Here is a 26544-nt window from a genome sequence, read left to right as displayed (position 1 = left end):
TAAAATTGTGGCCAAAACTGGTACTGCAATCACTTTCAAATGACTGTAGAGTGGTGTATCCCCCTCCCCCTCCCCCTGACTCGAGGTTGCCAGATAGGCTGCAGTATCAGCAGGAACGTTTGTATCTGCAGCTGAGGTAACTAGAGCAGATCTGGCAACCCAGATGCCGAAAACACTACTGACTTCATGATTGGTCGATAGGTGGAGGGTGGAGCTTAAGGCCACAACACAACATGTCAACATCAGTTGAGGGCTGCAACAACAACTTTTAAATGACAAAATCCTGGCCGGACTACTGTTGTCAGTGATACATATTTGACATTAACATAATTTCTTAATGTCTAGTGCCATATCAGGGCCATTTTATGATTAATTGAAATACATTTCTTCTATACAGCTCCTACGTTATTAAGGCTATTGCTCCTACATAACAGCTTATTTTTTCAGTTTTGTTTTTGGGTCATTATATTTCTCACAGATTCCTGCTCGTTCTAAATCAGATATATTCAGAAAAAGTAGCACAGTAGACCTAAAGATTACATTTATAAGAAATGCATTAGTGAGAGAGCGAATGGGTGTAAATGAATTCATGGCAGTGTCTCTCTACTTATACTTAAGTTGGGGGTTTTAGTTTCTAAGAAATATATGCTAGAACTTTAAAGTTACTTAGCTATTTTATTGATAAATTACAGAACACAGTTGACAATACATTTCTGCTTTATTGTGTTATCAGCCATTTGTCCGACAAACAAACCACCACGCTTAGTAGACTGAAGTCGTTTTTAACATGAAAAATTGTAAAAATATGCTCGTGTGGGACTTGCAACGCAGACAGCAGGTATCCAGGAAGGCTTGGCGATGTACAGTTTCATCCGTTCCCAAACCTGCAATCCTGAAATCCTTATCTGCCATTTCAGAAAATGCTCTACACAAACTTCATGTCTGACTTGTGTCATACGAATCTAGCTTACTGGTACAGTAATTTATACCACAGTAATTTACATGGTTTATCATATTTTGTATTTATATACTTATTTACAAAGCGTGAAAAAAACAACACACCTGTCATTGCTATAGTGACAGAAGATGGGTTTCCGTTTTCGGTTCGTTGGTTAGCTGGCCTAGTATGTTGTGATTGGCACCGCTTAGCACGTGCTCTGGAAATGTCCCGCCCCTTCATAACCGCAAGCTCTACTCAGGTGTAAATGTAAAGCTGTGGCGTCAATTTCAAACTAATTCAAGACTGATTCAGATTTAAGAATGTTAACAATCAAGCGGATTGTGCAGAACAGATTTAATGCATGGACTTTGCAAGCACGCATTTTACAAGCAGGACGTTTCAGTGTGGTACTTTATTCAATTTTTTGTCATTTAGATACAATGTTATACACCATTTAATTATGATACTTGTCGGAAAACAATGTCATATAAACAGCAATCGATCACAGCCTTACACTATAAACACTATATCAAAACTAATGTTGGCTAGCAGCCAAATGTAGCCAAACAGCTTTGCTCTTTGTTTAAATCATAGCAACAACATAAAACTTATAACTGGAACTGTTAATAGAAAACACAACTACAAATACAAGCTGCAAGCAGTAATGACGGGCCCAAGCCAGTGATCACGCCTCTAGTTCAGTAGAAAATACAGAGCAGACTCCCCAGACCAATGTTCAATTTTAAATTGAGCTTGGTCTGGTGATAGCCAGACAACTTATAAACTAGAAAATCGTGTGAAATTACCTTTTTAAATCAATTGGATTTATATCAGTAAATAATTAATTTAAAGACATGTGTCAAAAGTGATCTTTTCAAACACAGTACATGACCTTCTGTAAAGCCCATGTATAGGAAAGACTCTCTCACAAACACACACACACACACACACATGTAGTGTTTCCATGTTTTATGGGGACTCTCCATAGGCGTAATGGATTTCATACTGTACAAACCGTATTTTCTATCCCCCTACACTGCCCCTGTCTTCAAACCTACCCATCACAGGAAACATTCTGCATTTTTACTTTCTCAAAAAAACTCATTCTGTGTGATTTATAAGATGTTTTCCTCATGGGGACCTAAAAATGTCCCCAAAAGGACAAGGATTTCGGATATTGCCATCTTTGTGGGGACATTTTGTCCCCATAACGTAGGGATTACACGCCCACACACACACACACACACACAAACACACACATGCAATTTCAAGCATGCTAAGTTTCAAAAACACCCCAAAAGATATTTAAACTTTGAAACTTGTGTATTTCTGTCTATATCTGTTATGTTTTTACATTATACTGATGAAGTAAATCGGGTAAAAATAAGATGGTGATTTCAAAGCATTTTGAAAGTGACACACTTCCTGCTGCCAGTTGGTGGCGCTATAACTTTGACTCACAATCGTCACATCCATGTGATTAGCCTCGCACAATAAATTTGTCTCCTCGCCATGGCCAAACCATCAAAAATCCACTCGAAATTTAGTATCCTCAATGTCTTGACTTTATGCTGACCGAGTTTGGCACTGATTGGGGAAATTTCTAGGAGGAGTATATTAATTTCCAGAGCATGCGTTTTCCGAACAACCCATAATAGCTCACTTCCTGTTGGGCTGACGCATAACTTAGAGCACGGAAGTTGTTCGGCCCGATGAGCTCTATATGTGTACCGAGTTTCATACATCTACATGCAAGTGTGTTTGATATATGGACCAATTTTTCAGACCCCAATTTAGAGACCCCTGCCACACCCGGGTACCAGCTTTGGTCCGGCCCTGATGGCCGCAGATTCCAGATGTGTGTGCAAAATTTTAAGAGTTTTCCAGCATGATAAGGGCCCCAAATGTGCCCGAATATTTGAAAAAACTAAATTGTCCTTAGAAGAACAACAGGGCTTTATGCCCTTTTCAGGGCTTGGGCCCTAATAATAAGTCATACTTACAATTTGTGATCCACAAACAACAGATTGTCCTGATAGGAATTGCTCAATTACAGGAGAAGCTTTTGTGCATAGCCATCGCTGTACTCTCTGTAAAATGTGCAGCAAACAGATAAATGTTGAGGTTTTAATGTTCAGGAACAGTGTTAAAAATAATTTAGGAAGGTCAAACAAATGAGTTTTGGAAACGGGTTAGTGTCTCTGACATAGCCGTAGCTCAACCAGACCTCGACCCTGTGTGCGTATTCCGTACACAAACAAGTCATTTGTTGTAGTTCTTGGAAAGTGGATTCTGTTATAAAAAAATCTCCCTTTGGAGTAGACTTTGAGCTTTGTAACCTTGCAGATCTTTTTTATGCTCAAACAGCTACATTACACTCTAACTAAAGTTGAAAGAGTGAAAAAGCATAATAGGGCCCCTTTAAACTAAACGCTCTCTCAGTGTGCGGTGCAGTATCAGACAGAGGTCTACATAATGAACCGATATGGCACAAGCTCCATTATGCTTGAGTATTGTACCTGAAACTGTCAGCGGTAACTGGTACCTTCAGGATCCTGTCTGAATGTTGGAACAGATCGTCAGACACTTCTTCCAGCCTCTAGCATCCCCTGATGAATACGTACAGGGCTTGCCTTTCTTACTCTTTCTGTGCCTGTCGATCTCTGTCTGTTGCTTTTGTCTCAATCACGCTCTCTTACTTTTTTTGTGTCTTTGACTTTTCTTTACTAATGAGGTTTTATTGTCGCTGTTTCTTTTGGTTCTCAATAAAGTATTGTTAAAGCATGCTGTCTTTTTCCCCTTGAGTCTAGGTATCACATAACAACAACAACAAATGGATCAATAGCAGAAATCTTAAACACAACCAGAAGTGAAGTATTGTCATGAATATAATATTTTCAGAGGTTTAGGGGGGGAATAAAGCATGGAAAAGAACACTTTCTTTTCGTAGTGGTGGAATAGACAAATTGAAGAAAGTAGAACACAAAATCCTTGCTGTTTTGTCTCAGCACACTTGTCGTTCTATATATAGGAAGCAATAAAAATTCAAATTCTCTTTTTCTGTCTGTTTCTCTCCGTCTGTCTCTCTCAGGGTGATGATGTTTTGACAGTTATCAAAACCAAAGCCCAGTGGCCCGCCTGGCAGCCTCTTAATGTGTAAGTTTGTATCTCTTTTGTACTTTTACATATATACCAAGGCAACCAACAATTTGACACTTTAGCCACTCTTAAAATGTAGGAATGTTATTGCATTAGCCCATATGATAAAATATAAAAAAGTGTTACTTAGTGTATGGCAGTGTACGTTTCCAAATCTTTCCGTTATCTTCTCTCTCCTGGGTGAGTATTTTTTAGTGGAAAACAACAAGGTCTGGTTCATGAAAAAAAACTCTCTTCAGCACCTGCTGGGTATGTAGATGTTTCTTTCCCGCTCACTAACGAGGCGGTTAATATTTTATGTGCGGTTTTGTTTAGCGAAGGCTTCCGTTTTTGATGAGAGTAGCATTTCCCCCGCGGTGCTTTTGCGATTGAGGTTAATGGCCTCCCTCCAGCTCCAATACATCAGGACATTCTCTTGACCTATTTTAACATCAGACTGTCAATTACCGCAGCCAATTTACCCCATGAAGAGGGAATGGAATGGCAGATGCTAATTATTTCTAACTATAAGTCAAATGTACAAGGCACTTTCCACCAATAGGGCACACTGTGGTGTTCCATAACTTTCTTACCTCAGCTCTCTTTTTGTATACATATCTTGATGAACTGTTAAACTCAATAATATATACACCGATACAGGTGTTAGTGGGTGTGATATATTAGGCAGCAAGTGAACATTTTGCCCTTAAAGCTGATGCGAGAAGCAGGAAAAATTGGATAGATTTCTGCAAGTTTGATAAGGGCTTAATTGTGATGGCTAGACGACAGACGACGGGTCAGAGCATCTACAAAACTGCAGCTCTTGTGAGGTGTTCCCGGTATGCAGTGCTCAGTATCTATCAAAAGTGGTCCAAGGAAGGAACAGTGGTGAACCGGCGACAGGGTCATGGGCGGCCAAGGTTCATCGAAGGCTGGCCCGTGTGGACGAGCTACTGTAGTTCAAATTACTCAAGAAGTTAACACTGGTTCTGAAAGGTGTCAGAATTCACAGTGCACCGTAGTTTGTTGTGTATGAGGCTGTATAACCATGGACCAGTCAGGGTGCCCATGCTGACCCCTGTCTATCATTGAGAGTACCCACAGTGGGCATATGAGCATCAGAACTGGACCACGGAGCAATGGAAGAAGGTGGCCTGGTCTGATAAATCACATTTTCTTTTACATCACGTTGATGGCTGGGTCTGTGTGCGTTCCTTACCTGGGGAATACATGGCACAAGGATGCACTATGGGAAGAAGGCAAGCCAATGGAGGCAGTGTGGATGTTACTTGGACACGTACCAACTACCTAAGCATTGTTGCAGACCATAGACCCTTTCATGGAAACAGTATTCCCTGGTGGCTGTGGCAGGATAATGCTCCCTCCAAAAAGCAAAAATGGTTCAGGAATGGTTTGAGAAGCACAATAACGAGTTTGAGATGTTGTCTTGGCCTCTAAATTCTCCGTATCTCCATTCGAGCATCTGTGGGATGTGCTGAACAAACAAGTCTAATCCATGGAAGCCCCACCTCAAAGGATCTGCTGCTAATATCTTGGTGCCAGATACCAGAGAACACCTTCATGGGTCAAGTGAAGTCCATGCCTCGACAGGTCAGGGCTATTTTGGCAGCAAATAGGGGATCAACACAATATTAGGACAATGGGCATATATATTGCTGAATTATCATTTATGGATTATTGAATAATTATTTTCCTGTTGAGTTCCTTTAAACATGTATTGTAAAAAGCACTATAAAAAATACAGCTAATTTGATAGGCATAAACGTATGACCATTTATATCATACATTCCTCGTACTAGTTGAACATATGCTGAACATTTCCAGAGCCTCTCAATATCTCATCTTGAACACAGTCCAAAAACACCTCCCAGATATCATAAAATTCAGATACTTTCTTCCTTCCTACATTTAAGTCTTTCAGCCATAATCCAAGGGAAAGGCAACTAACATTCTTCCAACATAGTGCAATAGTACGGAGCCCCTAAAGGGACATGGTACAGGAAAACAATATGAAATGGAGGAAATAATATTTCAATGCTTTTTCTCCTGAAAAATTTTGCTTCTCCCTAAGAAACGTTGCCTTCCCTTGCAAAACCTTTGCGTTCCCCTGAGAAACTTTGCATTCACTTTCAAAGAGCTCAAAAAGTTCTGCGAACGAACGCAGTTTCTCGGGTTCTCGAGAGAATGCAAAAGCATTGACAAATAATTTTTCCTCAAGCAAACGCAACAATTCTCCCATCTCATTTTTTTCCCACCACCATGTCCCTTTACGGGCACCATACAATTAAACTATGTTTGAAATAGACATAAGTTCACCTTTCTTTCTTTAATAGACAGAGAGCAACTGTCTGCTTGGATACTTAGCTACACAGTACTGGGCTTCAGGTTCAGGATTACTAGAAAGCTACAAGCAGGTGAGTTTTTATCAGGTTCGGAGTTAAACTCTGCGAGACAGTGGCCCTCCAGGACTGATGTTGCCTTAGATGAAATGGAGAAGTAAACAAAGAAACATTCACCCCAACAGAGTCACCCCACCCCAAAATGACATTTGAACATACAGTGAAATAAAGTACCTTGACGCTTGCTGTATTTAAAACACAGATAGTAGGGTTTAATTTATTTAATCTTACATGTAATATAAGTTCTCAGTATGCGATTATATTATAGTCGTCTCGATCGAGTATCAACGGTTGTGCCTAAGCTTACCCCAATCATCCTTTGATTTTATTTACTTATTTTTGCAGTCATTCTTCATGTCTTTTGGCAGACTTGAGTTTAATTCTCATCTGCCTGGAGCGCATGGTTCTCTTTCTTCTGCTCTTAAATGTGGGCTATGAGAGTCATAAGGTGCTGGTTTCATGATGAATATTTGTGTTAATCAATAGATCCAAGTAACATCTTCAAACGCGCAGCCTGCTCCGCTCAAACGGCAACAGTTGCTTTGGTGATAGTTTGTTATCAGGGCAATTAGTTTGATTAATTACCATCTGCATGGATTCTAACAAATTATGCCTTAGCGAATAATCCATGACACAGGCTTCTTGTAAGTGGCATGTTTGTGTACAGTCCATCCTTTGAAACAACAATTTTATTTTCATCCGGCTTCACCTTTCCCTCATCTCCTCTCAGGCGTGCCGCCCCCTCGGCAGAGTTCTCGGTGGATCGAGTCCGTCATCTCATGTCATTCCTGACCATGTTGGGCCCCAGCCCTGACTGGAACGTGGGATTGTCTGGGGAGGACCTTTGCACCAGGGATTGCGGCTGGGTCCAGAGAATGGTGAAGGATCTGGTGCCGTGGGATGCCGGTACTGACAGCGGGGTCACTTATGAGGTCAGCCTTTATAAAGTGATTACATCATCACATTTAGAACATACCGTGAGATGCAGTCCATATTCAGCTGGTCAACCAGAGTCATTCTGGATAATTGTGGATAGTTGGATAAGCAATCAAAGGGATACATCGCATCTGTTCTACTGTATGTTAATGGAGATCTTGATTTTAACAAATTTTTGTATGACAAGAATTCAAGATAGTTAAAATTAAAGGTGCCCTAGAATAAAAAATTGAATTAACCTTGCCATAATGAAATAATAAGAGTTCAGTACATGGACATCACATACTGTGAGTCTCAAACATCATTGCCTCCTACTTCATATGTAAATCTCGTGCATGAAAAACACCACGAAAATAGAAGTTGTAGTGTGTAGCCTACATTGTGACTAACGTTATATAAATATGCAATATCGTTGACGAAAAAAGACGAGTGGTTTTGGTTTTGTCTGAGGGAAGTAATAGCGTTCCTGCTTGTGGTTGCCAGATTTCAGTAATTTAAATCCCCCAAAAAGAGCTTTTCTGTGAAAAGAACACGTATACTATCCAGTGTTTTATCTAAACATGTACAAGCGCACGCGGATGATCTGAAAACACCAATAAACAAGTCGGCTGTATTATAGCAATCTCCATTCGAGATGTTCTGCTTAAAGTGTCATTTAGTCGGTCTGTGTTCTGTCAGGACTCACGAGCCGCTTCACTGAACAACTGAACTGCTGTGAGCTGTTAGCTGCTGAAATAAGCCAATCAGAGCAGAGTTCTAATTTAATTTTAATGAGTCTTCCAAATAAGGCAAAAACAGAGGATTACATCCTAGTGAATATTTCTAGGGTTGTAAATGGACCTGTGAAACTGTATCTGGACAACTTTTGCCCTTAAATTAGCCACATACCCTCTATGTAGATATCAGAGAACAATTTAACATAGTTTCAACTCATTCTAGGGCACCTTTAAATACAAATTTACATTCTGCATACATTTTTGCAACAGTGCTGTCATCATACTTGCACAAACAGATTATGCAAACAGGGAAATGCAAATGCCTGATAATTAAATAATGAAATATAATAATAATAATAATAATAATAATAATAATAAATAATAACACATTTCATGATTACATTGTTCGACATTTGCAATGATGTTTGTGTGTGTAATTAAAATAATAATAAGTAACATTTTTAAATATATATATAAAATATGATTAAAAAGGTTTGCACTGATTAGTTCCAATCAGCTCTTAAGTTTATGATCAGGTGTTTAGAAGTTACACATAACAGAATGAAGGTTATAATGTCAAATTAAATAAAAGCTTTAATGGCATAGAAAATGTGTTCAAATGTTTAATCACATGCATTAACACATTAACTGTGACAGCCTTAATTATGATGGAATAATATTTTGTTTTGCCCTGAAGGTTTAATGTGGAAATTAATTTTTTATATAAGCAAAAGCAAAGCAAAAAGCTACTTTGTAGCACATATTTTCAGTTTACTGCTTATGAATATACATAATCCAAGGCTACACTAGTTAAATAAATAAATCCAGCAAAGAAAAAAAGAGTGTGCAAATAAGGCAGTTTCTTCACTGTGTCCTATGTTGCTTCTAGTGTCAATAACATCTTAATATTTACTCGAGTCCTTCAGCCCTTCAGTGGAACAGTATTGAGCCTTTGCACATCCCAAATGCTAAGTGGAACCAATGCTTGACATGCTGCCCCCTGCTGGTACAAGTCAGTCCTGAGTTGTTCCTTGACAGAAATAAAAAGCCCGCTTTAGAAGTTGAACTCGGCTTAACCGAACAGTTGGAGCAGCAGTTGGTCTTTGTTTTGCAGCGTTTCTCTGAAGGCGTTGGAGTGGAACGCAAGTAACTGTCAGGTGACCCAAAGTGCAGAGGCAGGAAACAAGGCCATAAATCACTCATAGGGGGAACATTACAGAGTGAATGAATGATGCATATGGAGATGAAAGGTGGGAGGCCCTGGCAGATGGCATCCAAAAGTCACATACTCTAACTCTCTTTTTCTCCCACCTTTCCTCCCCTCTCTCTCCTGTCACCCACACTCTTGATATTTTGTATGCAAGTCTCCCAATAAACCCAGCAATCCCCAGGAGCGGATTCGACCCCTCACCAGTTTGGATCACCCACAGAGTCCCTTTTATGACCCCTCCGGTGGCCCCATGGCACCCCTCGCCCGAGTGGTAGTGGAGAGAATCGCAAGAAAGGTGATTTTAAAAGCTAACATGTTCGTTTTTTTAGTTTATAATTATTGTTTTATCATGACTCTTAGAAAGTTATTGATATGGCAGTGTTACTGTATTTCACCTGCACAAATGATCTGTAACAGATCTATACAGGTGGAGCTGGGGAGGGTGGAGGGTTTCAGAGGAATTCCTGACAGCGCACTGCTGCAACCTGGCCAACTATTTAAATGTTGCGCAGCAAGCTCATTGGCTACAGAACAGGAACCAATCAGCTTGTACCATGTACTTTACAATGTAATGGTCAGCAGGTTGCATTATCTAATCTGTAGTAAATCCGACTTTTTTAAAAGTAATACTTTTTTTTCAGCAAGGGTGCATTGAAATTATCAAAAATTAAATTAAAATTTTGTAGATTGGTTCACAAATAAATGCTATTCTTTCAAACTTTCTATTCACCAGAATCCTGAAAAAAATGTTTTATCACAGTTTAAGCAGCACAACTCTTTTTAACACTGATAATAATAATAATAAAAATTTTGAGCAGTAAATCAGCATATCAGCATTTCTGAAGGATCATGTGACACTGAAGACTGAAGAGTAATGAGGCTGAAAATTCAGCTTTGCCATCACAGGAATAAATTACATATGAAAATAAATTTAAAAAGAAAATTAATCTTTCAAAACACAATATTTTATATGTATATACTTTATACTTATATCTTGACGCCTAAATTCACTTGCTGCATTTAAAATTATTTATTTTAGTTTTGGGTGTGTTATTTGTCATTTATTAAGACAAAATGATACAACATTTTTATATTTGTCGGTTATTGGCCATAACATTGAGTATGTTTTTTTTAAAGGATCTGTTAATGCCTATTCCCTGGTTTCTGGCTAAATTGGACCATATTTTTTTTAATATTCACCATGAACAGCTGTGTTGTTTAATGTGGTTACTGACCTTGAATTGCTGAATCATAAAAGTCCATTTGCTAAACAAACTAAGGCAACTGCTTACAAAAATATGTCAAGGCAAGCAGTCGTGATGCACGAAAACTCCGCAACGCTCATAACACATCTGTTATCCTTCAAATGACAGTGTTTGGAGGATTCGATTCTAAAATAATCCATTCTGGAACTTATCGGCATGATCCAGAACACTTAATATTCCACACCAGATGTTTCATCTCTATCTCACAGCTGGGAAGAATCTCATCTCAAGGCTTTTGAGTGGGGAAAAGCGTGGGATTGCCTCTAGCCAGCTAGTTTACAATCATCTGCCCCCGGAGAATCTTTCCTTTTTTTTTCCTTCTTCTTTTTTTTACGCCGGGCTTAGCGTGATAGTGATCAGATGGCAAATGGTGGATCTTATCAGGTCGCTGTGATGTTGATCCATGTTCTTCCAATCCGCAGGGAGAGCAGTGCAATACCGTGCCCGACACCATAGACGATATCGTCGCTGATATTGCTCAGGAGGAGAAGGAGGATGGTGCGTATGGCTACGCTATCTTATCCAATTTGTAGCACCTCATTTAAAAACATAGCCACCGGACAGTTTAATGAACAAGGCGGACAGCAGGTATTTTAGAGTAAACCTCCCAATGTCCCTTCTGTCACGCTTAAGTCAAACAACAAGAAGATGAAGAAGAACAATATGCTTTACCATGGTGCACTTCAATTATGTTTGTTGGCTAATGCACTGTGCCAGATAATTACCTGTGGTTTCCCTCCAGAGTTTCAGGAATGGAGAGATGAGGACTGGAATGAACAATGTGGAGCGGTGCTAGACTTGCTTCTTTTAAAACTAAAGAGCATCATTTCTGCCCTACTAGCAGCCATTAGTCCAGCTCCAGTGTTACTGTCAGGCTAGTCGGAGAATGTTTTGATAGCACCACTGGGAGGAATAAAAAAGAGACAAGGGCAGGAAGATACAAAGAGACAAAGAAAAGCCTTTTTTTTCTTACAGAATCCCCATTAAATGCCCTGCTAAACTGTCACTGCTTTTCATGAACCGTGAATCTTTTCACGAATCCACTTACTTTTCAGCAGGAGACAACACTCCAGAGACGTGCATCTACTCAAACTGGTCTCCGTGGTCGGCCTGTAGCTCCTCCACCTGCGATAAGGGTCGGAGGATGAGGCAGAGGATGCTAAAAGCGCAGCTGGACCCCATCATGCCCTGCTTGCACACCCAAGATTTTGAGCCCTGCATGGGGCCAGGCTGCAGCGAGGAGGGTGAGCAAGATAATGCTGGTCTCCAGCTCTCCAGCACATATAAAAGCCTTTGTGGCTGGCGGATTTTGAGATCGCTATCTCAGAGCGGGCCAGGAAGGAAGGTGCTTGGGAATAAATGGAGGAGAAAAGATTTTATTTTTTTTCGGCTCTGAGTATGTTGTTAATTGATAGTCTTTTTACAGAGAGTAATGTAGAGAAATGCAAGGCCTCTGATTTCAAGGTTAAGAAAGCCTTATCCGACCTCAAACTGCTGCTGTGGAGTTTTATGCTCGCAATCTGCTTGAGCAGACCAAGGTATCGATTCCCTCATTGGAGACGTAGACGCTATAAACCATAACCGTAAACCATAAATTGCAGTTTATCGTTTAAAAGAATCGATAGGACATTTGCACTTTGGTTGGTTGGCCATTTGGGTCAGAGTGTAAAATCTTGGTAAGTTAAACTGCAAATAATGTTTTGCCGTTCGATCAGTTGGCTCAATCATTCGTTATTTAAATCTGTGTGTCTATACAACTGTAAGGGCTGCACAACTAATCAAACTAAAATCAAAATTGCTGCATGGCCTTCCACAAATTCAGGTAAATATAGTCCTTATGCACTGTATGTTCTATAAACAGGTCTTCACTTTTCCGCCCAGTTGCTTAAAAGTGAATAATTCATAATGGCAAAAAAAAATGTAGATAGATAGATAGACAGACAGATAGATAGATAGACAGATAGATAGACAGATAGATAGATAGATAGATAGATAGATAGATAGATAGATAGATAGATAGATAGATAGATAGATAGATAGATAGATAGATAGATAGATAGATAGATAGATAGATAGATAGATAGATAGATAGATAGATAGATAGATAGATAGATAGATAGAATATTAAAATGTTCTAAATAGTCAAAATATTCCATGGTCTTTAATATGAGTATACTAATAAAAGTATTATTGTATAAAAATATTGCATTTTTTCATAGAAATGACCAAAAATAGGTCCACTTTGAAGTACAATAAATGCAAAAAGAACCAGATTCAGTCCAATTATTTCTGTCTACTAAAAAAGGCCTTTATTTGATTTAAGAGAACAGGCATGGATGTCATTCAAGAGTAACCTTTTCTATTAACAGTCAAACTTTTTGTTGTGCAAAACATGTTTTAACTTTAAGACAGGCATAGTTTGTTGTTTTTGCTATTCCGCATGAGATCTGCTGATTTAGCTTGAGTTATTCTTGTTCTTTTAATCTTGATATCAAAACAACAAAAATGTAAGATGTTCTAACGCATTCCAGTTCAAATTGCAATATCAATAAGCAAAAATAACCACAAAAAGACCAGCACCTACAATGTTTTTTTTTCTTTTCTTTTCTTTTTTTTTAAATCTGTCTGTTGCTCTGTCTCACCAGCTGGCTTGCTGGTGACTTTCTCTCTTTTTCCTCTGTCTGTCAGCGTATCTGCATCAACCCATCCGTCTACTTCATCTGTACCTCTCCATCCTCTGATCCGTCTGTTTTTCCACATCACATCTTCATCCTGTCAACTCTGACGCCTGGCTTTCAAAGACGCCGAAAGCTGTTGTTTCTCACCATCGCTCGCTATTGATTAATAGAACTCGCATTGCTTTGCGTAGAGTCTCCTTTGTTTTTAATTAATAGGCCGTTAGGTGCCTGCATTGATTGATAATCCACCATCCCGTTGACAGGCATACACTGGGGCCTCTGGGGACCCCATCAGGGCCACGTTTATTTACAGCTCTTATTAATGATTCACTTAGTTCTGCTTTATTAGGTAGCGCTCGCTGCACGTCCCAAATGAGCTCTGCAATTCCGCACTGGAGACAAATCTATGGAGAGTCGCCCCAAGTTCATCCATCCCGTCTGATAACAAATCTATTTACAAGCTCTGCCTTAGAGATAATTGGAACGGCTGAGGTGAGATAAAGCACGGCTGGATCGGTCAATTTGATCACATCTGTCAGCACTTTATAAGGGGAGAAAGGTGGAAGATATGAAAGATGAACTGTGGAGCATGGCAGCATTGAAGAAGGATAGAGAAGGATTGTAATCTTACAGTCCGGTATACGTAAAGAAAGAGGATTATAGGAGCAGGTCACGCCATCGGGTTGTTGTATATAGTGAAGAGTGAATTTCTTACATATTTTCTTTATCATAATAAAGAATGCAAGTAGGAGATGGCCAGCAATATTAAAGAAACCAATTTATTTATAATACAATACATATTATTATTAAATTCTACAAATTAAATATTTCATTTGATGTTGATTGTAATATTTTCAAATGTAATCATAATCACAGAATAGTTCATTATTATTATTAATATTATTACATTCTACACATTAATATTACATTTGATGTTAATTATAATATTGTATAATTTAATAATAATAATAATAATAATGAAAACATTATTAAAGTTATGAGTTTTCTAAAAATTTAGTTCATTACCCTATTGCAAACATAGTAGGCTAAGTATATAATTATTAAATTGTACACTAAATATTACATTTTTTGTTAATTTTAATATTGTATAATTAAAATAATAATAATAGTATTAATAATAATTTTAATAAAAAGTTTTTTACAATAATGAAAATAAACAGTTCATTATTATTATAAAATTCTACTTAACAATAACAGTAATAATAATAATTGCAATAAAATGTTTTTGACAATATAGTTCATTACTCTTATTGCAAATGTAATAAGGTAAGTATATTAATATTAAATTCTGCACATTAGATATCAATTTTTTTGTTAATTATAATATTGTGTGATTTTGTTATCCTTATTCATTATTATTAATGATGATAATAATAATAATCATGCTAATACCATGATTATATTTATTATTATTATTATTATTATTATTATTATTATTATTATTATTCAATAATTCACATTAAATATTACATTTTATGATAATTATAGTATGATTTTAAAAATTATGGTAATCACAATTGCATTTTTCCTGACACAGTATACTTAATTATTACATAATTTATTATTAAATAATTTATTATTATTTAACATTAAATATTGTGTATATAACGTGATAATAATAATTATAATAAAACACATTTGTTGAGTCGTTTAGTTTATTAGCCTGTTGCAAACTTACCACTTATACTTAATATAATTCATAGCACATTCTCTCAGCCCACTTCACGGGGTGCGTACTGAGATGCTTTTTAAACAGTTAAATTACAAATATATTTTTGTCAAGGAACTCTTTATCCACAAAGTACATTTCGAGCATTCAAGCATAAATCTTTGAGTCGAAAGTTTTTTAAGATAACGAGAAACATGCATTCAGTCAAATGTGTCCATTCATTCTCGGAGTATACTTTTAAGTATGTTTTGTGCCCTACTGTACCTCACTAGCATATGACGGCGTTCTGTTCCCTAGAGGCGTCCACGTGTATGATGTCAGAGTGGATCAGCTGGTCTCCGTGCAGCGCCTCATGTGGCATGGGCATGAGGTCCAGAGAGAGATATGTCAAGCAGTTCCCAGAGGACGGCTCCAGCTGCACACTGCCAACCGAGGAGACAGAGAAGTGTGCAGTCAACGAGGACTGCTGTAAGTCATACACGTATGCTGTGTTCATGTTTTAATGGACATTCAGTGTCAAATAACTATCCTAAAGCCTACACCAGTAATGTTAGACACGTGTGTGTGTTTTAGCGCCCAGTAGCTGTGTGGTGACCGAATGGGGTGAGTGGGAGCCCTGCAGCGTGAGCTGTGGAGTGGGGATGAGGAGGAGAGAGCGCATGATGAAGATGGAAGCCTCTGATGGCTCGCCCTGTCGAGCGCAGCTGGCCGAGGCAGAGAAGTGCATGATGCCTGAGTGCAGTAAGTATGAAGCCACAAAATGTCAATTCAGTCAATTCAATCCAACAACCCCCTCATGGGCCAGGCAAGATGCCTTGCTTCGCCAAGCTTGATTCATTACCAGAATTCCTCTTTGGTGCTAGTCGATTTCTAATTAGACCTGCTTGTCACTTGCCCCGGGTCAGGCTGCACCAGCCGTTCATAAGGTCTCATTTAAATTGAGGCGTCAAGTTCACACTTGGGGTTTTGTAAATACTCGTCACTAAGTCGGTACTTAATTTGGCTGCACCATTTGTTATTAAGGTAAGACATAGCAGGTTGTAAATGCACTGTGAAGTAATGCATAGCTCATAATATGACCTTTATTTATCCAATAATAAATCTTCAAATTTGTAAATAGAAGTTGATAAAGGCTGTCCATTTCAGTTTTAACTTGCAATTGCTGACGCTTCAAACTGAACAGTAATTCAGTGTACCATTGCAATATTTTATATATAAATAATAATACATACATTTTATAATATATAATAATAAATAAAATATAATAAATAGTACATTTGAATATGTAAATATTAAGATAGTGAAAATTGTAATAAATAAATACCAGTACAGTAGACTGAAAATATATTCATTAATTCATTCATTTTTATTTATACATAATAAAGATTAAATATTACATTTGTTGTTAATTATAATATTGTGTAATTTAACAGCCATCACAACAACAACAATTATAATGTATATATTTTATTTATTTATTCTGCAAATATAATAATATTTTTTCTGGCAAGTAAATGCGACTGGTGAAGCTGCATTTTTCTTATTTATTTGTTTGTTTGATTATATAGTCATGCATATTAAATAATAATAATAATAAAATACTTTTTCTGTCAAGTAAATGTGACTAGTGAATCATTTTTTTTACTTAAATATGATTGGGTGAGAAAACCAGTATGCATCATGGCAAAAATCTTATTCATTTATGCATATTTATGTTTAATAATAGTAATAATTATGCTTTTTTCTGTCAATTAAATCTGACTGGTGAATCAAAATAATTTTAATTAAATATGATTAATCTATAGTGGGTGAGAAATTCTATCTATGAGAAGATCTATCTATCTATCTATCTATCTATCTATCTATCTATCTATCTATCTATCTATCTATCTATCTATCTATCTATCTATCTATCTATCTATCTATCTATCTATCTATCTATCTATCTATCTATCTATCTATCTATCTATCTATCTATCTATCTATCTATCTGTCTATCTATCTAAAAAAAAATTGCCATTATGATTAATTAAATATGATTAATCTATAGTGGGTGAGAAATTCTATCTATGAGAAGATCTATCTATCTGTCTGTCTGTCTGTCGAATGCTCTATTTCAGAAATATTTTAAAATATAATTTCTTTGACTGGCTATGTAGTAAAAATGTACAAATAAAATATGAATTACAAATATAAAAGTAGTAACCATTGATAACTTGTGTAATGTTGTACTAACCCTGTAGATGCAGTGGTGTGTATGCTGTCTCCGTGGTCAGACTGGGGAGAATGCAGTGTGTCCTGCGGCGTGGGCATGCGTGCCCGCCAGCGCATGTTGAAGACGCCCGTAGAGCCCAGCATGTGCCCAGACGAGCTCGAGCAGGTTGAAAAGTGCATGTATCCTGAATGCCGTGAGTAACACACACACACACCTTTACTTGCTATCAAAATGGGGACACACCAAATACATGCACAGATGGGTGAAATGCTGCCTTTTTAATTAATTTAATTCGTCCTCCAGCCACAGACTGCATGCTGTCGGAGTGGTCAGGGTGGTCCGAGTGCAATAAGTCTTGCGGGAAAGGTCACATGATCCGCTCACGAATGGTCAAGCTAGAGCCTCAGTTCGGGGGCCTGGCCTGCCCCGAGACGGTCCAGAGGAAGAAATGCAAGATTCGCAAGTGCACGAGAGGCTCCCGCACCAGCGACAAGAGGAAGAGACAGGAAACTTCAGACAGGAGGAGAGCAAAACAGAGCAGGGAGACTGTGGCAGAGGAGAGCTCAGGTCCAGAATTATTTAGTATTTACTTATTGCAAATATAGCTGTCTATCAACAGATTGTTCCTGGAAGCAGGAATTATGTTAATTACTCATGGATTGTGCATCTGAATCTGGCTTTAAAGTCAACCTGAAGTCAAATTTGACCTATTTTCTATACGTTTCCTTGTGTTACTTTGCATGAAAAGCTCCGTCAGTGGAAGTTAATCCAAAGAGATTGTCTTTGCAAACTTTTATCAAAATGTAATAACTTTGTTTTGGCTTATAGCTGATGATGGGTAGATGAGGTGGGTAGAAAAACTATATTTGAGTGCTTTTGCAAGAGAACGCAAAGTCTCTCTGGGGAATGCCAAAGTTTTGTGATCAAAGGCAAAAGTATTGCAAATTTCAAATAAAAATTTTGTTTTTAAAGTTACCATTTGGATACATCAAGATTATATAAAATGCCCATTTTTTCAATCCAACCACTTTACAAAGGATAATATCAAATTTTGCCTTAATTTTTCTCGTTGAATATTCCATTTTATACAGAAATTTGTTACATTATGATAGTAAAATTAGTTGCAAATGTCATTTCTTGTTGCCCTCTTAACTGAACATTAATTTCCTTTGTATATTTTTCCTGGAACCTGGTAATTGCTCTATTCCAAAACCTAGTAAAAGGCAGAGAAGTAATAATGCACACAAATAATAAAAAAATATAATTTATTCCTGTGATGCAAAGTTGATTTTTCAGCATTACTTCAGTTTTCAGTGTCACATGATCCTTCAGAAATCATTCTAATAGTCTGATCTGATCAAGCAACAATTCTTATTATTATTGTGTTGTGCTTAACATTTTTGAGCATTTTTTTCAGGATTCTTTGAACAGCATTTATTTTAAATAGAAATCTTTAGTAATATAAATGTCTTTACTGTCATGTTGATGAATTGAAAACACATTGCTGAATAATGAAATGATTAATAAATAAAAAAAAACGTACTCACCCCAACGATATTTGAACTACAACTCAATGAGATATAGGATGCACCTTAAAAAAGCAGGCTACTATGTTTTGGAACAGAGCTAATATTTTTGATATTAATCAAATTGTTTAACTAAAGTCCCTGTAAATCCTCCGTATTGCTCCGATCAATACATCACATATTTTAAAGCTCTGCCACTCTCCCTAAACCAGAGCATCTTTTACACACACACACACATACACACACACACACACACACACACACACACACACATACACACACACACGTCTTGTCAGCATATGATGAAGTGATTCAGTACGGCCACAGATGGTGATGTAGTGGATGTCCCAGGCTCATTGTGCAAGGGAAGTCTCTCTGGTCTTGTAACTCATTTCGACCACACACACACACACACACACACACACACACACACACACACACACACACACACACACACACACACACACACACACACACACACACACACACACACACAAACACAAACACACACACTCATACATCACCTTTAACTTTGCTGTCCCCATCATCTGTGGAGGACAATGGTAATCTTCATTCTTGACACTTTATTTTGGTCGCCACCTTCTTTAGAGGAAGTGAAATGCTCTTGGTAACCGCCACCCCCCTTTGAGCATAGAAACTGCACTATTTGAACTTTAAGGGATAGTTCAACCAAAAATGAAAATCAGCCCATGATTTGGATGGAGTTCAAGATGTGTAACCGAAGTCTGACCAGTGTACCTGGTAGCGTAAGCTTTTGAACTGCAGAGGCACTTTCAACACTTTCCATAAAATTAATACGGAAGGCGATCAGCCGAAACATTGCTTTATATACATATATCTATATTATCGATACTTTATATGTATAATATCGATATATATTTTTTACACAAACGCATTAGTTCACTTCCGAAGGCATTTATTAATGTCCTGGAGCAGTGTGGAGCACGTTATTTGACGGACAGATGTATTTTTATGGACTTCAAAAACAGAACAACAATCCCTGGTATTATAAAGCTTGTATTAGCTAGGACTTTTTTAATATAACTCAACCTTTATTTGTCTTAAAGAAGAATGTCATATACACATAGGATGACTCGAGGGTGAGTAAATCATGGGCTAATTTTCATTTTTGGGTGAACTATCCCTTTAGAGACCCTTACAGACATAATGTCTCTTTTTAAATGAACTCAGCTGATTATTGCTGAGGTCAAAGCACTTCAAAAAAATGAAAATGGAAAAAGTTATTGAAGTTTGTTGACTGGAATGCAAATATACCACACTAAAAATGTTTTATTTGATACACAATATATATTGTACAAAATAATTTGGACTCCACAGTTGCTAGATAATCAAAGATGTAAGCGCCCTTGCTCAAAACCCCACCTTCATTTTCTTTTACTCTCTTCCAACAGCCTGTCCGATACGCCCGTGGTCCAGCTGGACGGAGTGTACCAAGCCGTGCGGCGGGGGAATGCAAGAACGTGTGATGAACGTAAAGAAGAAGGGAGAACGTAAATCCTCACAGCCCAACCACTGCAAAAACAAGAGGGAGATCCGTGCATGCAATGTGCACCCGTGCTAAAAGTGACTTTATCACTGTAATACACACACACACTACAACACACACAAACTCAGCCCTTAAAGAGGCTGAATACGGCAGAAACAGCGTAGTTTTTAACCCAGGGTTTCCAGAAGCGGGACTGGCAAGGGATGTGTGTTCCAGTTACAGCTTGTAGGATTTTAGTGTAACACACACGTGGAACAGGCCTGTAATCCGTGATTAGTTTTAGATGCCGCCTTAGCGGGCGTATATACTGTATCAATGTATAACCGACACTTTTCAGTACAAACTTCACTTAAAACATCAGTGTGCACTTCTTCTTTTTAACAATAATTACATTTTCCTTTCATCTGTTATGCACAACCACCTTATTATTGGGGTCAAAAGTGATACGTAGCATTCCTGTAAAAAAAAATAATGAAAAAAAAATAAAAAACAACATGGGCTGCATCCGAAATCGCATACTTCCCTATTATATAGTAGGCGAAAAACACTGTGACAAAAGATTTGTCCGAATTCACAGTACTCGCATAAGAGTAGGCAAAAAGTACCCAGATGACCTACCACTTCTGGCAAGTGTGCATACAATGGGCACTTTACTATCCCATGAGGCCACCGGAGAGGGTTTGTGAATGTGAGTGAAGCGACGTAACTGATATTGTAGGATATTACAATACTACATAAGAATTATAATGCATACTATTTAGAACATACTTTTTTAGAGGTTGCAAAGTACACTTTTAAATATAAAGACGCTTTTTTGGAATCAATGGTTCCATAAAGAAACTTTAACATCAATAGAATCTTTCCATTGCACTGAAGGCTACTTGTAGTGGAAAAAAGGTTCTTTGTTCAGATTCAGCAGTGCACAAATTCTTACTTTAAAATAAGTACCTACTCTAGAGAGTATGCGATTTCAGACACAGCCATGGTTTTCAATCTCATTTTCGGTTTGTAAAGGAAGACGGGGGAGTTTACCGTCAGCATTTCACTTTTGACGCCGCCTCTATTGAGCGATATCAAGGTGGGTCACCCACAATCGATACCCAATTGATTCGGACAGCAAATGTTTGGTGAGGACAGAGGATTGTTTTTTTTTTTTTTCAACGACTTGTCGGAAAATATCAAATGAATACAGGCTTAGAGAGATGCATTGGCCGGCCTATGGATAGTTTAACATTGTATTCCTGAACTAAAAAGCACAGGTAAGCATAACATTCAACTTTTTTGGTATTATTTTATAAATAGTGATGTATTAACTTGGAGTTGAAAATAGATTGTGACTTTTTATTGCATTATTAGATGTATAAGAGGCTAATGTAAAATATTAACTTGTCTGTAAGGACCGAAGGCATTTAAATTAGACATTTTCTTACTTTTATTGTGGAATTTTGGTATATTTAGCTTCAAAAAGTCTTACCAAAGTCAAGTGTGGATTTTCTTCATTTCTCTCTCACTCACTCTCTCCCCTTTTTTCATTTCACTTATCCCTTCCTCTGCAATATTACTGCTATTTTGGAATAAATCTTTACAATAAAAGTTTATGTGACTACATGGTTTGAATTGCTTATTGAAACGAATCATTTAGACGCTGTTTTTAATGAATAATATTTGTTGATCTAGGACAGTTCTTTCATGTGAGCACTAGGGGGAGACAGAGACTGAAGTTGCGCTACAAAATTATCATCATCAGTTCGTCACCAAGTGGCATCCGTGCGTTTATATTTCAGTTATTCGACAAACTCGGCTGCAGGATGAGGAATAGGTGAGCCAAAAACTAAAGTAATGTCAAGTTTTAATCCTCATGTTCTTATGCAGAATTGCACTGACAATCTCTTCGAGTCATTGTCTGACGTCTTGTTTCTGTTTCTCAGACAAAAGAAAGTCGTGGGTTGGGAACAGCATTATAATATTGCAGGCAGGATATGGTGTAAATATCAAGGACGATTTTTCTGCTTAAGGCTATATCCTTTCTTAATTTAGGATTGTATAACATACTGAGTTAGAGTTTATAGCCATGGACAGCTGACTAACGTTAAATAGTTGGATGAATCTTATCAAGCAAGCAAGGATGTGTAATTTATTAGTAAAACTTGTTAAGTTTTAGCCTGTTTCACTTTAGTAAAAGCCATATGTAGGCCTATAAGCGTCGAGCTCGAGTGCTGAGCTGTTACACGGCAAACGCACATTTTTAGGTTTGAACTTTACACCGCGCGCCTTTTAAACCTTTTATGAACACTCCAACGTTTATTTCACTTGACAAGTGTTGGGTAAACGGCCCAGAGGCACTATAGCCTACTTAAAAACAGGAGATTGTCCTCTCTTCCTAAACATGGAGGCAATTTATTGATAGAACACATATCATGTCTTGGCTAGCACTGAGCACAAAAATTAATTAAACTGGGCCAAACAAACACAGCAGCTTGGTAGTCATGGTAACACGCGCTGAAGCTTTATATTTTGCTTATGAAAGTACGACCCAAGTAGTGGATTTAAGAATCCTGCTATGAGCGTTTGTCTTATGAATATTAATGAGACTGTCTGTGTGACGTTTTCACAGTTGGTCTGCTTGATTTGAAAGCTACTCAAGGTTTAAAGTAGGCTAGTTAGTCTATATTGGTAAAACCAGAACGCCTCTGGGACAAAAGTTATAATCTTTTTGGCAGTACATTCAACCATCCTCACAACCGGCCTCACAATGCAGACCACACCAGCATCACACCAGCTCAGGACCTCCACATTCAGCACCTTGGATAAATGGACTGCATTTATTATAGAGCTTTCAACAGACCTATGGCCATCCAAAGCACTTTACAAAATGCCTCACATTCACCTATTCGTACACTGACGATGATGTCAGCCATGTGAGGCACAATCCAGCTCATCCGGAGCAGCTGGGATTAGGTGTCTTCCTCATGGACACCTCAACACTTGGTCAGGTGGAACCGGGGATTGAACCACCAACAGCAAATTCATTAGGCTACATGGTTTGTAGACAGCCCCCCACATGACTTTCTTTTGTCTGTGAAACACAAACAAGACATCAGACAATGAAAGGGAATGATGACTGAGACTGTAAGGCCCCAATTCTCCATCAAGATAATTTTCACAGAATAACTTTTATGAATTTTGAAGCCTAAATGCAGTTGCTAGAAGTAAAAAGCGAAAGCTAGGCTATAAACAAAGTACATCACAGTCAGTCCCAAGACTTCAACGTCACCATCACTAAGCCTCTGACAACCCTTAAGTTTTTATCTAATTACATTTTCCTTGAAAATGAGTTAGACTAGTTTATATGAGCATAATTTCTGCTCGGTGTGATGGTTTAGCCAATTGTTAGCAACCGCTTTTTTCAAGATATGTAACAACAACAAAAAATCTCGAGTGGGATATACTGATGTTTTTTATGTCATAGAATAAAATGTGAAAGTCAGCCATTTAACCAAAAAAACATTGACTTAGGCACAATGAAACGGAAGTGCTAAAAAGCAATCTTGTAAGTTTTAGCCTACAAAATGATAGGTGAAGTCAAGCACAGCATGTTGCAGAATCAACATTTTTGCTGGACAAAGTTTACAGTTTGTCAAGTTTAGGCTTGCCCACCAGTGTTTGTTGCTTCTACATCAGTTATCCTAAATCATTTATCTCTGATTTAATGGATAAGTTATGTGTAGGGTTATGTTTAGGGTTTGAGTAAGTACTACATTTTAAGGCAGAAATGTTGTTCCAGGATCAACAAAATATGTTGATCCAGGAACATTGGCAAAATCACGATGACCCAGCCCTGTAGATCCACTCATAATAACCGAATCAAAAGAGATATTTTGTTTGTGAATCAAACTCCACTGTTGTAGGGGATGGCAAGTTCACTAAACAACTTGTTAGAGGAAATTGTTCAGGAATTGGACTAAACATCTCACTTCGTTGTTTCTTGTGTTGAAATTAGTTACCAGAAGTACATCTGAACTGTATCTGTAGCCTACATGTTTAGTGCATCACTCCAGTGTACTTTAACTTAACAGATGTTTTGACATCATGCCCTATGATCAGTAGAACATGTCTGCTACTCTGTCCCATTAGGTGGGTTAGTTCAAGTTGCCTGACATTGTTAAATGCTACATATTCATTAGGCTACATGTTTATAGGGAAGTAGATATCTTTGAAATATGCCTCCCCTACATTCAGATTTCGCTTAAAGGTGTTGCGGAGGTTATGACCCTAAAGAGATGTACTGTCAGTGGTGGAAACCATGGAAACATAATGGTCCTATTGTGGAAGACCACGAGGCACACAATGATGTGCAGGATACAAGGTTTTCAGATGTTCGTAACAAATGAAACACATTTTAGAAAGACATTCTGTGCATTGTATGTACATAAAAGATGTTTCCAGATGTCTATTGTAAAGTGAATGCTCATTTGCAAGGCATAGAGAACAGCACAATTATTACTGTGGGTTTTCAAATGTCAACGCATTTCACAAAAAGATCATTTGAAATGTTAATCTTTCAGGCATTGGATAGAAGGCAGTTCAATGTCTTAAGAACAGCAATTTTGCTCTGCTTTTAAGCAATTCATAAGTGTCACAAACAGCCCAAAGCATGAAAGGAAATTATGTAGATTTTGTCTTTACCTATATTGTTAGATGTTGCCTATTCAGGTGATTTCTCTTTGTAGGCTGCACAAACTGTCCCTGAATGTTTAAACCTTGAGAAAAGTGGCCAGTAAAATAATGCTGACAAGTTGTATGTTCTGCCATCATGTGTGAGGGTAATTCAGGCTCTGTTGGTTTAAGTTTCTCTTTCTACAAAAGCAACATGATTGAAGTTTGTTTAATAAGTCAGTAAGCTGATAACTCAAGAACAACAAAGATTTGTGAAGCACAGAATGCACTCAACGCACTGCAAGATAATCGAGCCAATTCTGGGCCCAATTCTCCCCTTCCAACAATTCTCCTGATGTTGATTATCTTATCAGATCTTCTTGTGGTGTGAGGTGCGTTAACTAAATCTGTTTAGAAAAATGTTTTGGAACAACCTGAATGCAAAGACCAATTCATCCCAACCGTTTTAGTATTTTTTTTTTCTATGATATTTTTTGTAAAAAGCAGTCTAACAAGACTCCAAACACTTTTATCACCATTTTTTCTTGCCCGCCATCCGCCATGTTTGTTTACTCTCAGTAAACAATTTTTAAACAACAGTTAATTTTCTGTGTTTGCAGTCGGGAATCAGTCTTGTTGTTTGTGAATGGGAATGTGCGCTTTCTTGATTTTAAGAATCATTTAGGGTGCTTTCACACTTGGTTCGATTGCTCCCCCCTCCTACTGCCCCCGCTGGACTGTGTTCATATTATATTATTTGGGTCCGAACCGGGGTTTGTTTGCGTCATCAAAGCAGCAGCTGTTTACCCGGTTGCTTAGTAACGACAGCGAGCGTGAAGGTGGTGAAATGCATAGCGTTGCTCCCGTCACTTTTATATTTTTGTTTTTGAACCGTTGGTTTTGTTACCAGAGCTTCATTAAGTAATGACACTTGCGTCTATCTGCCGCGAATGTACTGCAAATGCTCTAAAGAACACCGAAGACGAGGCATGATGTCATGTTGGATACCTGCGTCGAGCTTCACATCCGGTGTACGACCCACTTAAGGGTGCATTCACACTGATTGTGTGAAATTGACGTCAATCGAATTGATTCGATTGACGTCAGAGTTCGGTTTTTTGGATGATGCACTGTCAGAAAAAAAGGTAGAGTTCTTGTCACTGGGGCGGTACCCTAAGGAACAAAACCAACAAGGTACTAATATGTACCTTTAAGGTACTAAAATGCACTTTTAAAGTACTGATATGTACCTTTTAAAGTGCTAATATGTACCATTTAGGGGTGAGTAAGGTTCAAAGATGTACCTTTTCACTTTTGTACCTTAGGGTACCACCCCAGTGACAGAACTGTACCTTTTTTTCTGACAGTGTGTGAACGTGGCCTTCCGAACTCGGGTGTGCACCCGCAAACCGTACCCATGTCTGCTTAAAAAGGTGGTCTGGGGTTTGGTTCATGTGAACGCTGGTACGGTTCGTTGCTGATGTGAATGGAATACACGCCACTTTCTAAAGCCAAGTGGTGTTTTATCTGTACGCATTTTGAGCTATCCGCGTGTAGGTTTACGCCATGTGATTCCTCATGTATGTCTACGCCAAAACAAATCATCATCTCCGCGTGTATGTCTAC

The 26544-nt window shown here is 37.9% G+C and overlaps 1 protein-coding gene across 6 annotated transcripts in view; it reads left to right on the top strand.

Moving 5' to 3' along the window:
- spon1b (spondin 1b) overlaps window positions 1-21870 on the top strand; it is a 78629-nt gene extending 56759 nt beyond the window's left edge. For 2 of the 6 annotated variants that reach the window (XM_067436073.1, XM_067436070.1), the window contains exons 7-16: window positions 4032-4096; window positions 7229-7430; window positions 9515-9655; window positions 11048-11123; window positions 11684-11869; window positions 15291-15461; window positions 15567-15734; window positions 17237-17401; window positions 17512-17775; window positions 20168-21870. In XM_067436073.1, coding sequence (XP_067292174.1) covers window positions 4032-4096; window positions 7229-7430; window positions 9515-9655; window positions 11048-11123; window positions 11684-11869; window positions 15291-15461; window positions 15567-15734; window positions 17237-17401; window positions 17512-17775; window positions 20168-20337 — 1608 coding nt within the window. In that variant the 3' untranslated portion in view covers window positions 20338-21870. Of the gene's footprint in view, window positions 1-4031; window positions 4097-7228; window positions 7431-9514; window positions 9656-11047; window positions 11124-11680; window positions 11870-15290; window positions 15462-15566; window positions 15735-17236; window positions 17402-17511; window positions 17776-20167 lie in introns of all 6 variants that reach the window. The other 4 variants (XM_067436072.1, XM_067436069.1, XM_067436071.1 and 1 more) reach the window with 3 other exon arrangements.
- The last annotated feature ends 4674 nt before the right edge of the window (window positions 21871-26544 follow it).

This window comes from Pseudorasbora parva, chromosome 25, assembly GCF_024679245.1.
Source record: "Pseudorasbora parva isolate DD20220531a chromosome 25, ASM2467924v1, whole genome shotgun sequence".
Taxonomy (NCBI): domain Eukaryota; kingdom Metazoa; phylum Chordata; class Actinopteri; order Cypriniformes; family Gobionidae; genus Pseudorasbora; species Pseudorasbora parva.
This window is presented reverse-complemented; position numbering and strand designations above follow the sequence as displayed.